The sequence below is a fragment of the Dasypus novemcinctus genome, chromosome 15 (genome assembly GCF_030445035.2).
Source record: "Dasypus novemcinctus isolate mDasNov1 chromosome 15, mDasNov1.1.hap2, whole genome shotgun sequence".
NCBI classification, from domain to species: domain Eukaryota; kingdom Metazoa; phylum Chordata; class Mammalia; order Cingulata; family Dasypodidae; genus Dasypus; species Dasypus novemcinctus.
Window position 1 is genome coordinate 101,712,788 of NC_080687.1, and position 18,442 is coordinate 101,731,229.

General features: G+C 50.7%; 1 protein-coding gene across 8 annotated transcripts in view; it reads right to left on the minus strand.

Annotated features, from left to right (window-relative positions):
- Positions 1 to 18,442, minus strand: part of RNASEH2B (ribonuclease H2 subunit B) — a 62,143-nt gene that overhangs the window by 2,037 nt on the left and 41,664 nt on the right. For all 8 annotated transcript variants that reach the window (XM_058276778.2, XM_071208329.1, XM_071208331.1 and 5 more), the window contains 5 exons: positions 12,983 to 13,047; positions 11,310 to 11,415; positions 6,615 to 6,696; positions 5,176 to 5,218; positions 1,453 to 1,533 (listed from right to left, as the gene is read on the minus strand). In XM_058276778.2, the coding sequence (XP_058132761.1) occupies positions 1,453 to 1,533; positions 5,176 to 5,218; positions 6,615 to 6,696; positions 11,310 to 11,415; positions 12,983 to 13,047 (377 nt within the window). The remainder of the gene's footprint in view (positions 1 to 1,452; positions 1,534 to 5,175; positions 5,219 to 6,614; positions 6,697 to 11,309; positions 11,416 to 12,982; positions 13,048 to 18,442) is intronic.

The window sequence follows — 18,442 nt, forward strand, 5'->3', positions numbered from 1 at the left end:
TCTTTCAGAGGTTTCCCATGCATTTAACTGACATCCTGGCCCAACCCCCATCTCCCAGGGGCTACTCTCAGGGTGGGTCAGAGAAGTGGCACTTAGAAGGAAGGGGCAGAAATCTCTAAGAAACTCAAAATGCCCTTGCTTACGAAAAGCATCGAGATAACTGGCTCTTGAGTCAAATCTCAAGTCAGACCATTCCCTGTACAAAAGGACCAAATAGGTTACATCTAGATCAAAGGGAAAAAAAATTAAAAACAAACAAAAAACCTCCAAGGGGATTAGTTAATAGTATTAAAATCTAAGTGGAAATGAATTTATCTTGGGATGGGTAAAGCCTTTCTAAGCATACAAGCAATGGGAAAAGTAAAAAGAATAATAATTTGTAAATGATCAGTAAAGTTTAAAACTATGATATTAAAATTTAGAATGTGCTCTTACAAATCAACAGGAAAAACATTTCTATCCCAATATAAAAACTGACAGGGAACATGAACTGACAATTTTCAAAAATGCAAATGTGCAAACAAGCATTAGACAAAAAAACCTTTCTATTAAAGAAATGTAAACTAGTTTGATAGGTGAAAATTTACAAGGCTAGAAATAATACTGAATGTTGTCAAGTATGCAAGATAAACACTCCCCAGCAATAAAGACTGGGAGTGCAAATTTCTACTGTGTTTTTGGAAAGCATTTTGGCTATAAATATTTCAATAATCATGAAAGAGTCTGTGTTTTCTGAGCTCTTATTTCTAAATTGTTCTAATGAAATAATCAGGGATGTAGTCAGACTATAAATAAGAATGTTTACCACTTCTTTATAACAAAACATTTTAAAAGCGGCAATAACCTACATGACCAAAAATAGGGGAATGATGAAATAAATTAAAATCCCCATAATGAAATAAAACAACATGAAATCATTAACTTTTTTTTCATAGAATGTTTAATAACACGTGACTGTTTTCACAGTGTAATGTTAAATGAAAAAGGCAGAACTAAAAACTATATAAATATCAGGATGCCAGTTTTAAAGAGATGTAAGCATTTATAATACATGTATCAGATAAAACTCAGGAAGAAATGGTAGCAATGTATTTGCCAAGGTTATTGCTGACTTGTGGGATCAGTATCATTTCATCCTCCTCATTTCTGGGAAGCATCTGGCAATGTTACTTGTGGATGCTAGCCCCCTCTGTCCTCCCCTGTCACTCCTGGAATACAGAGCAGCGTTCAGACACACTCTTGCTAAGTACAGTGCTTTTCTTTGATTCATGAAAAGTCTTCATTGCTTAACAATGTCATTGCCATGTATGATTTTTGAATTATTAAGGCACAGAATCATTTTTATCGGCAAAATGATAAAAGCACAAGCAAGCACGCAATTGCCCTTTGATGCAGTTGTGCAGCAGCTCACATTAAGCCCGTACCACATCCACCACTCCTGGACTCACATACCTTTTCCATCTTCAGATCTTTACTGTTAAATTTAGTGTAATCTTCTTTTGCTTCTACAGGTTCATCTGATAACTTGATTTTCTGCAATGACAGAGTAGCGAAAGGGAGTCAAATGCCACCTTGACTTGTCAACCTGTTGAAAATGTAAAACAGACCACCGCCACCCACCACGTGCAACGTGGGGCAGCGCGCAGGGAGCGGGACACCCTGCCGGGGACTCAGTGTTCCAGGCTCCTCCCGCTTTGCCCAGTCCGAGGGAACGAACCCGGCCTCACTTCCCGGGAGCCTTCCGTCAAGCCCCACAGAAGCCGCCTGGGATGGCCCGGGGCTGCCCCCTGGGTGACCGCCGCCCCCGGGGTCTCGGGGAGGACTCCATCCGGGGCACCCCTGCGGGCTGCTGCGGAGCCCGCTTGGAGCAGAGGCGACAGTAGGCGAGCGCTTCCCCCTTAGCACAGCTGGTGTTCGCACCCCGTTCGGGTCGATCTCCTCATTGCGCCAAGGACGGCCTTGCGGAGCCGGCGGCGAGGGCAGCAGGGAGGCTGGGTGAGTGCGGGGCCTGGGCAGGGGGCGCTGGCAGGGCCTCCATCTCCTCCGCAGGGGCCCAGGTCCCCCAGCCAAACCCTTCCTGGCCATGCTCACTTCTCCCATTAACACTCGGCGCCCTGAGTCAGAATGGTGACCGTCAGGTTCAGAATACAGAGCCACGGCGACGTCCATGGGGGAACGGCCCGCGGCGGGCAGGCGGGCCTCGGCGGGGGGGAACTGACTGCCGGGCACACACAGCTCCTCGCGGGGCCGTGGCCTGACGAGGCATGCACAGCTGTTCCCAGCCTCGCTCTGCAGCCCCAGGTTTTGCTAGACGAAGAGCTGGTGGAATGGGGCTCCACGATGCCACGGCACATGGGACAGCGTGTATTTGGTGAATCCCGAAAGAGAAAGATCATGGTTTTGAACTAATCCACTCTGGTGCTGTGAGATCCTGTCGATGGGCTACGTCAGCGAGGCATGGCAGGTCGAGTCTCTGCCTCTTGCCGGGTCTGATACAGACAGGGACACAGACAGACAGACGGAGGAACAGGAAGCCACTATCTTGGTCCTGCTGTGTGGGAGCAAGGACTCCAGGCTCGCCCACCGCTGAGCCCGGGAGAGAAGCCCAGGAGGAGCCCAGAACCAAGGCAGGGAGAGCTGCCTGACTGGCTACAGCTGTGTAGAAGGGGCAGCAGAGGGAGGCGAGCAGAACTGCCACCCTGCCCGAGGGCCCCGTGGCAGCGCGTCGAAGGGAGGCGGGGGGCTGGGAAGTGAGCTTCAACACAGGCAAATGTATCCAACACACTCCCTAATGACAGTAAGGGGAAATATCGCAAAACACAGACGGATGGTGGGCTTCACCCTATCAATTACAGTGCTGACGAAGATACCCAGGAGCCACTGGAATGTAGCTCCTGAGAACAATCAGCCACCTTAGCATAAAAACCAATCAAAGCCTGGACACACGACACTTAGCAGGAGATCCCACCTCAGTCTAAACTACGGTACATCACCCAGCGCAGCTGGAAAGGCGCACAGTGAACCCAACGAATGTGGAAGAGGAGACCAGGGGAAACCATGGGGAGAATCCAGGAGAGGAGCCTAAGGCTTAGGAGGAAGAAGATGCGGAGATCGCAGTCAGCGCTTGGCAAGTCTGTGTGTTGAACTGTGACCCCAAAAGGATATGGCGGGGGGGGCATGGCTCAGTGGCTGAGCGCCTGCTTCCCGTGGACAAGCCCCAGGTTCAGTCCCAGTACCTCCTAAAAAAAAGGCTATGCTTAAGTCCCGGCCCTTGGCTGCTCAGGATTATTGAGAAATAAGGTGGATTAGCTCAGCTACAATGAGGTCATGCCGGAGAAGGGGGCCTCGAATCCAGTATGACTGGTGTTGGGAAACGGAGGCCTTGTGAAGATGGAGACAGGCTGGCATCACGTCCCACGAGCCCAGGGATGCTGTGCCCTCGGGCCACCCGGGAGCCAGGAGGGAGAGAAGCAGGCACGAGGGTCTCCCGCTCAGACAGTAGAGGGAGCACGGCCTGCCGACACCGTGCCTCTGGACTTGCAGCTGCCGGAACCATGAGGTAATGCATTTCTGCGGTTTTAAGCCAGCCAGCTGGTTGTACTTCGTTAAGGCACCCCTAGGAGCGGTCGACGGCCCGGGGGCCCAATCCAGCCTCCTGCCTTGGGAAATGAGGTTTCCCTGGGACCCGGCCAGGCTGATCCGTGTCTGCAAGGCCCGAGGCTGCCTCTGCGCCCCAACGGCATGGCTGAGCAGTGCGACAGAGACCACACGGTCCACAGGCCTAAAAGATTCACTAGCTGGCCTTTGCAGAAGTGTGCTGGATCCCTGGTCTAAATCATCAACGATGAAACCACGGGCTACTCAAGTTTTAGAAACTAAAGCAAGATGACGAGAAGAAAATGGAGACAGAAAGGAATAAACTTCTGAAACTCGTTATTCCAGGAGGTATCAGAAGCTCCAACTGTCCAGAAAAGGGTTAGGTCAATTTATGCATCATCTGTGAGTTACTAAGGAAGACAGATATTTGAGAGAAAAGGCTTAGCTTTTAGAAGGAGAGAAATTAAAGAGAATTGGGAACTTCCAGAGCCCCTACTCTCCTGGTCACAAGCCAGACAATGATGCCTTGCTGTCTGCCTGTTTGACCACTGGACTGGAGGACGGGGCGGCCCAGGGCGGCCCAGGGCGGCCCTTCTTCCAGGGCTATTCTCCAAGGGCATAAAAGACGCACCTCCTCGGACAACCAGCTGAAAACAGCCCATCCCAAGCCTGACGCACTTGAACTGTTTCTTTTCAAAAGTCGAAGTAACGAGTGCTTTGGAGCCACCGCCCCCTCCAAACAGGACGCGATGCCACAACCTCCCGTGCGTGCTGGCCATGAGGAGCGGCTGCGGGAGGGGAAAGCTGCCTGACACCCGCGGCGTGTGCTTCTTCATTCCCGGCACCCATCATCCTAGTGCCTGCAGGTGGTGCACGGCAGCGGCCGCCCTGACAAGCTCGTGCGTTTCTTTCCCGTCGGAGCGGCGCTGCCTCGTCTGAGGTCTGCCTGGCTCGGGGTGGCTGCGTCCTGCGATCATGTGTGGTTTGCGACTGGCTTCTCTGATCTCCAGGTCTGCGAGACAATCATGCGTTGCAGCCCACTGTGGGTGGCAGTCTGGGAATGTCTGGAGGAGGAAGAGGTTTTCCACCAGCCGGAATGATCACACACTAATTTCCTTGATTGCATCAAAGGCAGGAAAAAGGAAATGTGGTCATCCTTGCCCAAGGATTCCCTGTGCTGCAGAAGTCAGGCTCTGTGGACTCTTTTGCCAGTGACCATTAGATCTGGCAAAATGGGTTTGAGTTATGGCAGGGTACACCTGGTGATCAATAAAGCTAAGTGATCTGGTGATTTTGAGATATCGTTTTTATTATACATCTTTAACATTTTACTGATATCTTGCTGACTCTAAATCGATTTTCATAGCATTTTATTTACCTTTCAAGTAAAATCTACCAAAAAAAAAAAAAAAGAAAAGAGATGGAAAGCCCAGTATAGTCCTTTATCTACATAGTATCACTCTGTGCAAGGTGGATTTATTTGGCATGCTTTAAAAGCTACCAAAGTAACCATCATCTTGTCTGGTGAAAGTGTGTTTCCCCAAGTCCCCCAGAGATATTTTTGTAACAACGTCTTACCTTTGATGGAGGGTTTGACAATGAAGTCAAAGGTTCTGGAAGCCTAAGGAAGTAAAAAATAAACATCACAGTTACGGTTTTTCACAGACGAGCAAAGAGAAAGGCTGGGCCCACCCATGCTTAGAAGCCCCACTTTCATCCTATAGCTTCACCGCCATAGACCGCATTGTGCAGTCACCCCAGAGGAAAAGGGGAAATTTCTCTAAACGAAAGAATCTTCGTTTTGCTACGTAATCCCTTGTATTGGAATTGTCTGAACAACCACAAAAAAGTTATTATCTATTGCTGAAAAGGAGTTGCTTTTCTTTAGCAGTCTCCATAAATTTGCCTTTTGGCCCTGGAGTATTTTTTCCTCACAAATGACAATGCTAGCATATCTTAAAAAGTGAATATTATTTTAACTGTTGACAAACAGCCACATGAGCTTTGTTTCTTCAGTAAAGAGAAGTTTAATTTACTTATATATCTTTTCCCTCAAATCTTTAACTGAAACTTGAAAATTCCAGTGAAAAAGAATCTAAAAAATTATAAAAATAAAAATATTGGAGTACAAAGAAACAAAGACTCTAACAGGACACGCAGCCAAAAAATCTAAGGGAATATTAAACAGACGGATATGATTATCAACTGAAAGCAGACTTTCAGCACACTTTAACCATTATAGAAACCAGTTTCCACTAATGTCTTCTAAAAAATAGGGTCTGTGGAATTTGCTAAAATCAGCAACTATGTGACTATTAAAGACTTACTTTATCTTCATGAATCAGAGGAGAAAATGGATTTATAAGGATCTAGGAAAAGTTATTAAATCATAGCCCACATAAAACTGAACAGTCACTAAAACCTAGAAAATAAACACATTTTTTCAACCTAAGGTAAAATCTTTATAGTATATTAAAGATCTTTATTATAAAAGAAGGAACACATATCAAGTAACTTTTAAAACCTTCCTTCAGCCCCTCAAGGACAGGGGGTTTCACACACCTTTGGTTTCCAAGTCCTTGGCATAATAAAAGTACTTCGTGAACATCTAATGATGACAGTGAAAATGGTACAAAACCTCTAAATCTACATTTTCAAAAATAGTTTACATGCTACCAACTCTTTATTTCCCACCTTTCCTTCTGTTCAAAATGATCATACAGAACCAAAGTAGTTAAGTCTGATTTGGGGATAAAATTTTAACTCAATTATACCACCCCATAACTTCAATCCTAACACTCAACAGCTTCCACAATCTGTATCTGCCAAATCAAATCATTCCAATCAATCCATGCTCATGAAAAATCACCTCCAAACCACAGAGTTTATGATATAACTCGAGAATAATCTCTAATCAGAAACAGTAATATGATAAAGCCATAGGAAAATCCCATTTTGGGGAAACCAAGAAGCACAAAGGGACTTCTTGATCATGATACAATATAGGCAATACTTACTTTAAGTATTTAGCTAGGTCATCACTTAATTCTTTAGGAAGGTATTCAGATATCAGACCATGGGCATAACAAATGTAATCCTCTGAAAGAAAACACATCAGAAAATGAAAGAAAAAAAATTAGAAATAATTATGGTGATTTTACAGTCCAGGTGACCTGAGTTCAAATTCTGGCTTGATCTGACCTTGGGAAACTCAGTGAAGCTCTTGTCCTCAATTTCTTCACTTGTAAAATGGGGTACAATTATCTGTCAGGATTGTAGGGAGCTATGGGATAAGATGGTGCAAGTGCAAACCAGTAGATGCCCATTAGGATAACAGTAAAATAAAAAGTTGGGTTGCTTTCAAGTTGATGACCTTGGAGACAAACACGGTTCAAAAATTAGCAGTAACAGTATGGTCGACTCAGGTCTGTTTTTTAAAGGCTCATCTTATCTAGGCTTGATTCAATACAGAAAAATAATTATTGGGCCGTAATGAGTATGCTCATTTAAGAGAAATAAAATATTACATGTCTCTACTAAATGTTTGCTTTTAAGGACCCTGAACATTATATGAATCTATTCCAAAACAAATAAAATGTCTTAAAATAAAAACCAAACCAAACCAAAACCCAACAGAAAATACAATCACTAATTCTATAGCACACGGTACTGAAGCACCTTAGTACTAAAAGACAGTCTGGCCTCCAATAATGACAGCTAAATAAGATGACGAAATTGGTTTTAAAGCTCTGCTCTTCACCCAGTCTTCCATGTGAAATACTAAGGGATAATCGAACATGGACATCAGAGGAGATGATCATGTTGGGATATAAAGCACCACCAGCAGGCCCCAGGTTAGCTGCTGGGGGAGTCACTTACTTCCTGTTTCTTCCTCTTCTGCCTTCAAGCTAAGGTAACAATTTGCCTGAGTATCAGCTGGAGGATGGCTTGCCTCAAAAGGCTTCAGGAAGGGATTTTCACTGCCAGCGTAGAGCTGAACGTTATCAACAGATCTTCTAAAATGTGCTCCTGGTTCTGGGTTAGTAACTATCCAAGGAGTCATGAACAGGCAAAGAAAACTATTTTAAAAAGGCCAATACATGATGGATTTGCTTCTTCCCAAACTAAAGATCTAAAAATGGAAATCATTTAAAGTGTGAAAAACTTATTTTATATTAGGGCACTAAAGGGCAACACGGCCAAGTCCAGACCCTTATTTTGAGAGTCTGGGGAAAAGCATCAGACTTAGAAGCAAAAGTCCTGGCTGAGCCTGTTATCTAAGCCTCCTAAGCCATCAACCTCTCTGAGAACCAGGTTTTCATTTCTAAAATGAGAGGATCTATCAAAATAACCTCTAAAATCCCTTCTCTTACTTAAAAAAACAAAAACAAACAAAACCTGTGGTTTTATAGATTGCATCCATCCATCCACCCATCTACGCATCCACTGACCCATGCATCCACCCATCCATCCATGCATCCATCCACCCATCCTTCCATGAATCCATCCATCCATCCACCCATCTATGCATCCACTGACCCATGCATCCACCCATCCATCCACCCATCCTTCCATGAATCCATCCATCCATCCACCCATCTACGCATCCACTGGCCCATGCATCCACCCATGCATCCATGCATCCATCCACCCATCCTTCCATGAATCCATCCATCCATCCACCCATCTACGCATCCACTGACCCATGCATCCACCCATCCATCCATGCATCCATCCACCCATCCTTCCATGAATCCATCCATCCATCCACCCATCTACGCATCCACTGACCCATGCATCCACCCATCTATCCATGCATCCATCCACCCATCCTTCCATGAATCCATCCATCCATCCATCCACCCATCTATGCATCCACTGGCCCATGCATCCACCCATGCATCCATGCATCCATCCACCCATCCTTCCATGAATCCATCCATCCATCCACCCATCTACGCATCCACTGACCCATGCATCCACCCATCTATCCATGCATCCATCCACCCATCCTTCCATGAATCCATCCATCCATCCATCCACCCATCTATGCATCCACTGACCCATGCATCCACCCATCCATCCATGCATCCATCCACCCATCCTTCCATGAATCCATCCATCCATCCACCCATCTATGCATCCACTGGCCCATGCATCCACCCATCCATCCATGCATCCATCCATCCATCCACCCATCTATGCATCCACTGACCCATGCATCCACCCATCCATCCACCCATCCTTCCATGAATCCATCCATCCATCCACCCATCTACGCATCCACTGGCCCATGCATCCACCCATGCATCCATGCATCCATCCACCCATCCTTCCATGAATCCATCCATCCATCCATCCACCCATCTATGCATCCACTGACCCATGCATCCACCCATCCATCCATGCATCCATCCACCCATCCTTCCATGAATCCATCCATCCATCCACCCATCTATGCATCCACTGGCCCATGCATCCACCCATCCATCCATGCATCCATCCACCCATCCTTCCATGAATCCATCCATCCATCCACCCATCTACGCATCCACTGACCCATGCATCCACCCATCCATCCATGCATCCATCCACCCATCCTTCCATGAATCCATCCATCCATCCACCCATCTACGCATCCACTGACCCATGCATCCACCCATCTATCCATGCATCCATCCACCCATCCTTCCATGAATCCATCCATCCATCCACCCATCCATCCATGCATCCATCCACCCATCCTTCCATGAATCCATCCATCCATCAACCCATCCATCCATGCATCCATCCACCCATCCTTCCATGAATCCATCCATCCATCAACCCATCCATCCATGCATCCATCCACCCATCCTTCCATGAATCCATCCATCCATCCATCCACCCATAGACGCATCCACTGACCCATGCATCCACCCATGCATCCATGCATCCATCCACCCATCCTTCCATGAATCCATCCATCCACCCACCCATGCATCCATCCACCCATCCTTCCATGAATCCATCCATCCATCCACCCATCCATCCACGCACGCATGCTTCGACCATTTAACTTGTCCATACATCCACCCACCTACTCATCCATGCGTCCATTCATGCATCCATCCGCCCATTCACACATCCATCCATCCACCCATCCATACGTCCACTCCTGCATCCATCAACCCATTCACCTATCCATCCATCCACTCATCCGTCTGTGCCTCCATGAATCTACCCATTGATCTATGCATCCATCCATCTACACATCCATGCATGCATGCATTCATCCATCCGTGCACCCAGGCATCCATCCTTCCAACTCAGTCCCTCCTGTTGTTAAATTCAACTGAAGACACTGGCAGCTGGTACACTCAGTGTGATGAGGGTTCTGCCCACCACTCTAAGAATGGCAGTAGCCAGCTATCTACATGAGCAGGGTGTTACAGGGCAGATTTCTGCACGTTGAAGACTGCCTGAATTACTAAAATAGCCCACTGTTCCTAATTTTATTATTTTTTTAATGACAAAAGTCAGATGTTTTGGAGTGGTATACCTAGAAGAGGGGACTCTGGAGTTTTTTTTTTTTTAAGATTTATTTTTTATTTATTTCTCCCCACCCCCCCCGCCCATTTGTCTGCTCTCTGTGTCCATTCGCTGTGTGTTTTTCTGTGTCTGCTTGTACTCTTGTCAGTGGCACAGGGAATTTGTGTCTCTTCTTGTTGTGTCTTGTGTCATCTTGCTGCGTCAGCTCTCTGTGTGTGTGGTGCCACTCCTGGGCAGGCTGTACTTTCTTTTACGCTGGGCTGCTCTCCTTACGGGGCGCACTCCTTGCTTGTGGGGGTCCCCTATGTGGGGGGCACCTCTGCATGGCACAGCACTCCTTGCATGCATTAGCACTGCACGTGGGCCAGCTCATCACACGCAGGTGGCCCTGGGTTTGAACCCTGGACCTCCCATGTGGTAGGCGGACGCTCTATCCATTGAGCCAAATCCACTTCCCTGATTGGAACTTAAAGACACATAATGTCTGTCCCACCATTTGAAAATGTTAACTGCATTACAGAGTTGCTTTTATTCAACAATACATATGAAAATAAGAGGACACTACACTGAAAAAAGCAAAGGAATGTGGCTTAATAGCCTAAAAGACAAAAATCTGCCACATGAATTTTCATCAAAAATCAAAGTATTGAGACCTCTCTTAGATCATCAGCCTGAGAGCAAGATGGAAGCAGATTATCCCATTGACCCTAGACTGTAGGAGCAATACAGCAGAAAGGTTAAGAGTGGGGGCTTCAGAGTCATGCAAGCTCAAGTGCCAGCTCAGCTCAGCCATTTACCGCCGCTTACTTTGGACCTGGCTGCAAGACTTACTATTGGAAAATGAGACCTAATTCATAGATTTCCTGTGAGGGGCAGCTTATCAAAGGGCCTGGCACACATATACCCTAAATAAATACAGGCTGTTAGTACCATTAGTTAGTACCATTACCATGAATTTTTGCTGAATAAATGGCTTAAGCATAAGTTAATGACAGAAGGATCTTTGGTAGAAACATTACTTGCTTCTGAAATAAAATGTACACCCGCCAGCACACCTACGAGAACCCACTAGCAAGAAGGAGCAGGTTCTGCGATGCCAAGACTGTTAAATCTTGAGATAGGCTTTCCGCAGAAGGCGCCTGGACAGGTGGAGATCGCTTCTGATGAAACCATTTCCTCACCTTCCTTATCACCGGAAGCCTGGTCCCCAGGCACAAACGCAGCCGACTGCACCCGAGCTCCGACAGGGATGTGGCTGGCTTTCAACGCTGCGGCAGTCTGGCCGACCTGTGTGAGGTGACCAAGGGACGGACCGTCAGGGCGTCTCCTCCTCAGCTGCAGCAGGCTGAGGCTTTCTAGACGGCCCCTGACCCATTCAGGGTGCCCTCGAGGACCCAGGGTACCGTCGCCAGAGTCTCAGGGGATGAGAGATGGCTGCTAATTTGGAGTGGCAGCACCATCACCTCTGGCTGAGGGTAACACACGGACTTCTGAAGCCCACATGAGATGAGGGGCGTGGTGATCGACAGCCTGGACTCCGCAGCCAGGCTGCTTGGCTGTGCTCTGTGACCACAGGCAGTCACTTAACCTCTCTGCACCTCCATCTGTGAAATGGGGATAAAAAATTTGAATTGTTGGGAGGATTAAATGAGTTAATACACGTAAGGTCCTTAGAACGGGACCTGACACAGAGCAAATACTACCTAAGTGTTCGCTATTATTTAGTCATAACTTTCTAGACAGAAGAAATAATATACATTTCCCATTTCCTGGGAAGAAAGGAAACACACCAAAAAATATAAGCTGCAGTCTGCTATTCACGTCATTATCATTTCCAGGTTCAGCTCAGCACTTATACTCGTTCTTCCTCCAGAGAATATTATCGTTTTCAGAAAATGAAAACTGAAACGTGGAGGCACTTTTAAAATGTCCTCACAACTTTGTACAGGAGGAGGCTGCTCAGTTCCACAGGGTCCACCTCCACGCTCCCTGCTCCTCGTGTGCCAGTAACGTGCGTGATGAACAAACCCCTTCCCACATGAGGGCACCTCAGGAAAACAGCACTACACCTGCCCATGTCCAGAAATGGCAAAAAACCTCTGTCGTCAGCAGATCTGGTTTGGCGAGATTCCAATCAACGTGATGTCACGGGTGAACTCCTTAGACTGACAACTTTCAAAGTTTTATTTTACTACTACCCGCAGTAAGGAATATACAACAACTCGATACTCAGGCCCAGACATAAACGCGTGGTGCATGGTAACACTCTCCCTTCCTCTGTGAGGAAGTGTGACACTTCCTAGCCCATCCCACCCCATCCCACCCCATGAGGGGTGCTGGCTGGGACCTTCCAAACCAACTTGAAAGCAGCGCCCTGGACCCGACACCGGGGGCAGTTCTGAGTCACCGAGCTCGTCATGCTGTGCCTGGAAGATGAGCTCTCTCCAGAGGCCAGGGGCCAAGTGGCCACACACCCTCCGAGCCTGAACAGCTCCCGCCCGGCTGCCCGCGGGCAGCGCCAACCCGAGGCATCGGCAGGACTGGCTGCAGCAAACGCCCAGAAGGCTCAAATCTACTCCTGCAAACAGCAGGAAGTTCTTTCATTCAGTGGTGAGGATCAGGGAGAAATGGGGATGCAAGTCAAAGGAGCCCATCTGGCCGACTCCAGGGAGACAGGAGTAAGGGAGGGCAGGAGGGCAAGGCTGCTGCTCCCACTTGGGTATCTCTACGCAGCTTTCCTTTTTTAGATGGATATGAGACAGAGTTTGGATTCAGGCTTAACTGCTTTCACTAAAGACTTTTTTAAAAGGAGCATTTTTTTCTTTAACCACAAGTAACTAGAGAGGTACTATACCTTTTTTTCCAGCCACTTTAGTGTCTTCTCTTTGCTGTATTTGTAATATTTCTTGCTGTCTATTTCTGGATGAAAAAAAAAAAAAAGAGAACAATGGAGTAAACAAAAAGTAAACTCATAAGCTTCTGTCATATCCAATTAATAATTTAAATATATTTCAAAATAGTTTATATTCTTGAGAAACTCAATTTATAAACCTTAGAGCTGATGTGAAATGTAAAAATGTCCCAAAGAATGTGGGTACCTCAGGGTACATCCAACCACTAGATGAGGTGGAAATTTAAGAAAACCATCAAATGATACAAACAAATTACAGGAAAGGTAATTTTCAAGACTCAGCAAGCTGGCATGCCAAGCAACCTTGAGGTTTCTGAATAAGTTGAAACTCATCTCTATGTTTTTAATGAAAGGCTTGTGTTCTAAAATGATCAAGGAAATCCCAAGAAAGAAAATAGAAATTAAATGCAGGTGCCCAGGAAGCTTACTGCATACTTCAGTAAAAAGAAATAAAATAAAATCTTGCTGATAGAACTAGTAGAGTATAAAAGAAAAGGTACACACGCACACACACACACACAAATCTTTAAGTATATTACCAATATAGTCATAGCGCCTTCAAGGGGATTTAGATTTATGGTGGGCTCAGCCTGGCCTTCACAGGCAGACAAGTTTTTCCTCTGATGAATTAACCTTCCTCTCGGCACGTCCACTTAGCTTCTGCAGTTACGCTCTGTACTAAGCTGTTGCCATCAGGGAACACTTCTCACTCACGGGGCTGCCTGCTTTCCGTGCGACGAGCCAAGGCGGCGACACCACACGCAGCCTCCGGGTCCACGTAGGACTCAGCTCCCGGAGCCCGGTGAATCCCAGGCCAGGTGCCCAGGACTGCCCTGGAGCTCTGCAGAGCCTTTGCTCAGGTGAAGGGGCTGAGCCCACGAAGTCCGGTGGGAGAGGGCTGGGCGGTCCTCAGCCCGCAACCACGTGGGCAGCAAGGGGCAGGCGGGCAGGGCCTCTGTGCCCAGGGCCCCGGGCGTGTCCTGGACAAGCCAACAGGGCGGCACTTGGGGGAGCGGTGCTGCCCGCGGGGCGGGGAGGGCACGTGGCAGGCCAGGCGCGGGGCTGTGGGGTTCCCGTCCACGCATGACCAAGGCAGGCGGCCCTGGGCTCAGCGCCCGGCAGGCACCCAGCACAGGGGTGCCTGGGCTCCCGTCCACGCACGACCAAGGCAGGCGGCCCTGGGCTCAGCGCCCGGCAGGCACCCAGCACAGGGGTGCCTGGGCTCCCGTCCACGCACGACCAAGGCAGGCGGCCCTGGGCTCAGCGCCCGGCAGGCACCCAGCAAGGGGTGCCTGGGCTCCCGTCCACGCACGACCAAGGCAGGCGGCCCTGGGCTCAGCGCCCGGCAGGCACCCAGCAAGGGGTGCCTGGGCTCCCGTCCACGCACGACCAAGGCAGGCGGCCCTGGACTCAGCGCCCGGCAGGCACCCAGCATAGGGATGCCTGGGCTCCAGTGCACGCACAACCAAGGCAGGCGGCCCTGGACTCAGTGCCCGGCAGGCACCCAGCAAGGGGTGCCTGGACTCCCGTCCACGCACGACCAAGGCAGGCGGCCCTGGGCTCAGCGCCCAGCAGGCACCCAACATAGGGATGCCTGGGCTCCAGTGCACGCACAACCAAGGCAGGCGGCCCTGGACTCAGTGCCCGGCAGGCACCCAGCACAGGGGTGCCTGGGCTCCCGTCCACGCACGACCAAGGCAGGCGGCCCTGGGCTCAGCGCCCGGCAGGCACCCAGCAAGGGGTGCCTGGGCTCCCGTCCACGCACGACCAAGGCAGGCGGCCCTGGGCTCAGCGCCCGGCAGGCACCCAGCACAGGGGTGCCTGGGCTCCCATCCACGCACGACCAAGGCAGGCAGCCCTGGACTCAGCGCCCGGCAGGCACCCAGCACAGGGGTGCCTGGGCTCCCGTCCACGCACGACCAAGGCAGGCGGCCCTGGACTCAGCGCCCGGCAGGCACCCAGCACAGGGGTGCCTGGGCTCCCGTCCACGCACGACCAAGGCAGGCGGCCCTGGACTCAGTGCCCGGCAGGCACCCAGCACAGGGGTGCCTGGCCTCCCATCCACGCACGACCAAGGCAGGCAGCCCTGGACTCAGCGCCCGGCAGGCACCCAGCAAGGGGTGCCTGGGCTCCCGTCCATGCACGACCAAGGCAGGCGGCCCTGGGCTCAGCGCCCGGCAGGCACCCACCAAGGGGTGCCTGGGCTCCCGTCCACGCACAACCAAGGCAGGCGGCCCTGGGCTCAGCGCCCGGCAGGCACCCACCAAGGGGTGCCTGGGCTCCCGTCCACGCACGACCAAGGCAGGTGGCCCTGGGCTCAGCGCCTGGCAGGCACCCAGCACGTGGGCGAGGTGGGACGGGTCCTCGAAGCCCTGCCCCCGCCTGGTGCAGGGACTCTCCGAAAGAGCTCCGGGCTCAAGTCTGCACAAATCCCCCCTCAGCTCTGCTCCTCAGCCCTCTCTCCCTTGCTCCTCGGATCTTCTGAAAGGTCTTTTGGAAGACACCTCTGCAGTGCACCCGTCGCCGGGTGCCCCTCACTCCCGAGCTCTGCTGAGGCAGTGGGAGCCCCTGGGGGGCTTGGCGAGGGCCGCCCTCCGCCCGTTTCCTCCCTGTGAGGTGCAGGTGCCCCCCAGGGGGCTATGCTGAGGCTTGAGTTAGATGAACCACACAAACCCCGGGGCACGACTGTGGCCCGGAGCACACGGCTCACGCCAGCTAAGGACCACGCTGACAGGGTCCTGTCAGTCCCAGCACGCGGCGGGCGCTGCGTCGGGCCCGGCTGCGCTCCCCCGGGTCCTCGCTAGGGGCGCCTCTGATGACCCGCCGTTCCCCCGCAGGCCCGGCTTGGTGTGAAGGCAGGTCACTGCCCAGGTCCCCGGGCCCACCGCGGGCACAGGGCTCCCGGCCACCCCGCCGCGCGGCAGGACGGCGCGCTCCGGGACCCCCTGCCCCTTGTGGGAGGACCCCCTGCCTGGCAGCTGGAACACCGCCTTCTCGCAGGGCCTCCACGGCTCCAACTCGGGCTCCGCTTCCTCCCATGGGCCCACGTGTGCCCCGTCCCCTGGGGCCATCAGGGAGGTCTCGGCAGGGCTAAGCCCGCCCACGCGGAGGCCCCGAGCCGGGCTGGGCTCAGCGGGTTGAACTCAAGCTGCCCGGCCCCCCAAGCCGTCCAGGCCCGGCTCAGCCTCTCCGCCTTGCCTGCCTCCCACACGCAGTGTCCTGGTCCGTGGGAGGCGCGCAGTGTGGAGAGAAAGAGCCACGTTCTCTCGGAGGGGGGGTGGGAGGAAAGGAAAGGTTAAAAAAAAAAAAAAAGGAAATTCTGGATCAGATACCAGGAGGCTTAGCTTCCATCGTGGGATCAGTAACTACTCCACTTTAAAAAAAAAAAACAGGGGAGCCGGTGTAGCTCAGTGGTTGAGCGCCTGCTTCCCACCCACGAGGGCCTGGGTTCAATCCCCGGTACCTCCTGAAAAAGCCACCTCTATTTAGGAACGCTGTTCATGTAAATAGCGCTCCCATTTTAACAGAACAAGCCAAGGAGTCTGAACAAGTGTGCAGTCATGTAAACATCACCCTTGCGGGCTCTCCCACTCCTGCTGACTTCCCTTTCGTCCCTGATCTGCTGAGAACTGACATCATGACTAACTCCTGTCAATGCTTCTCCTGTAATATGTAAACACGGTGAGCCACACTGCCCTTCTGATGACCAGCACTGCATTCCTGCCGCCAGCCTCGTTTGCTCATGGTGGGTTCTTTACACATTTGATTTGCTATTTTGTTAAGGCTTTTTCAACCTATGTTTATTTTTTTTTTAAGATTTATTTCCCTCCTCTTCCCTCTCTCCAGTTGTCTGCTGTGTCCATTCGCTGTGTGTTCTTCTGTGACCGCTTCTGTCCTTATCAGTGGCACCAGGAATCGGTTTCTTTTTGTTGCGTCATCTTGTTGCGTCAGCTCTGTTCTGTGTTTCTCTCTGTTGCGTCATCTTGCTGTGTCAGCTCTCTGTGTGTGCGGCACCACTCCTGGGCAGGCTGCAGTTTCTTTTGCGCTGGGCGGCTTTCCTTACGGAGCGCACTCCTTGCATGTGGGGCTCCCCTACGTGGGGGACACCCCTGCGTGGCTTGCGCGCATCAGCACTGCACATGGGCCAGCTCCACACGGGTCAAGGAGGCCCGGGGGTTTGAACCGCGGACCTCCCATGTAGTAGGTGGACGCCCTAACCACTGGGCCAAGTCCGCTTCCCAACCTATGTTTATAATACGCTTTTATTTTTGTGATACTTTAATTTGGGTTTTGGGGCAATTCTGGTTTCACAGAAAGTAAGTTGGGAAACATTCCTTCATCCTCTATTTTCCGAGGGAGTTTGAGTTTAGACTGGTGTCACGTTTTTTCCTTCAAGGGTGGCAGAATTCACCAGTGACGTTACCTGGGCCTGGGGTTTTCTGAGACATTTTAAAATTACACATTTATCTTGACATTAAGGATTCCTTGGCCACGATCACCAAGAAGCACCAGCTTGACTACCCCAGAATGCAACACAAGCACCAAGTACATAAACGACACCTTAATTTTGAAATGTACAGATTTTGAAACCCAAGGAGATTTAAAGTATTCGTCCAGGCCACAGACTTCCCACCATTCTGGAAAATTCCACGCCATACTCATGTCCAAAACTCACTACTTGTGAGAGTGCGTCAGCTGATCAAGTGTGCGTGTGCTGGAAAGGTTTTCTCTTTAAAGTGCCTGGTGCCGAGGAAGCGGGTCTCCCGCATCTGGAAAGGTGGGTTTACAAATGAGGGAACTGGAGCGCGTCTGCAGTTAAGGAGCGTACTGAGCAGGCGGGTAAGTGGTTCTCGGACTCCAGCTCCCTGGTGGATGGAGGAACGCGGTGCCCAGGGCGCACTTTCACGTCTCCTTTCTCAGTGTTTTCCCTAACTGCGAAACTCATATGGTCTCTTTTCTTCCTCCTGCCGAGGACAGACACTTGGCAGCTGAACTGGGGAATTTTAATCAGGCGAGTCTTCCGGCTCTGACTGCTCACCTCGTCGGCCAGTACCTGCAGCTTTTGCTTGGGATATGAAACAGAGTGAGTTCACAGCCCCTTATCGCCCTCGCCCCGTCATCTCTCCACTGTGTGAACCTCCTTGGCAAGAAGTGTGCTGGGCGGGCCACAGCCAGTGGACAGAGAGGCTTCCTGCCCTGGCAAGGCCGGCGCCGGGCAGGGCCGAGGTCGTAGCCGTCACCATTCGGGACACAGGCGGCTGTGGCAAGGCAGGGCCCCTCACGAACCCGGCAGGGAGCCCACATCTGTACGGCCCCGGACCGCCTGGGCAGCATCTGGAGTTCAGTTCCAAAACAGCTGGCCGGCAGGAGGAAGGACAGCAGGTTTCACCCGTTCTGCACAAG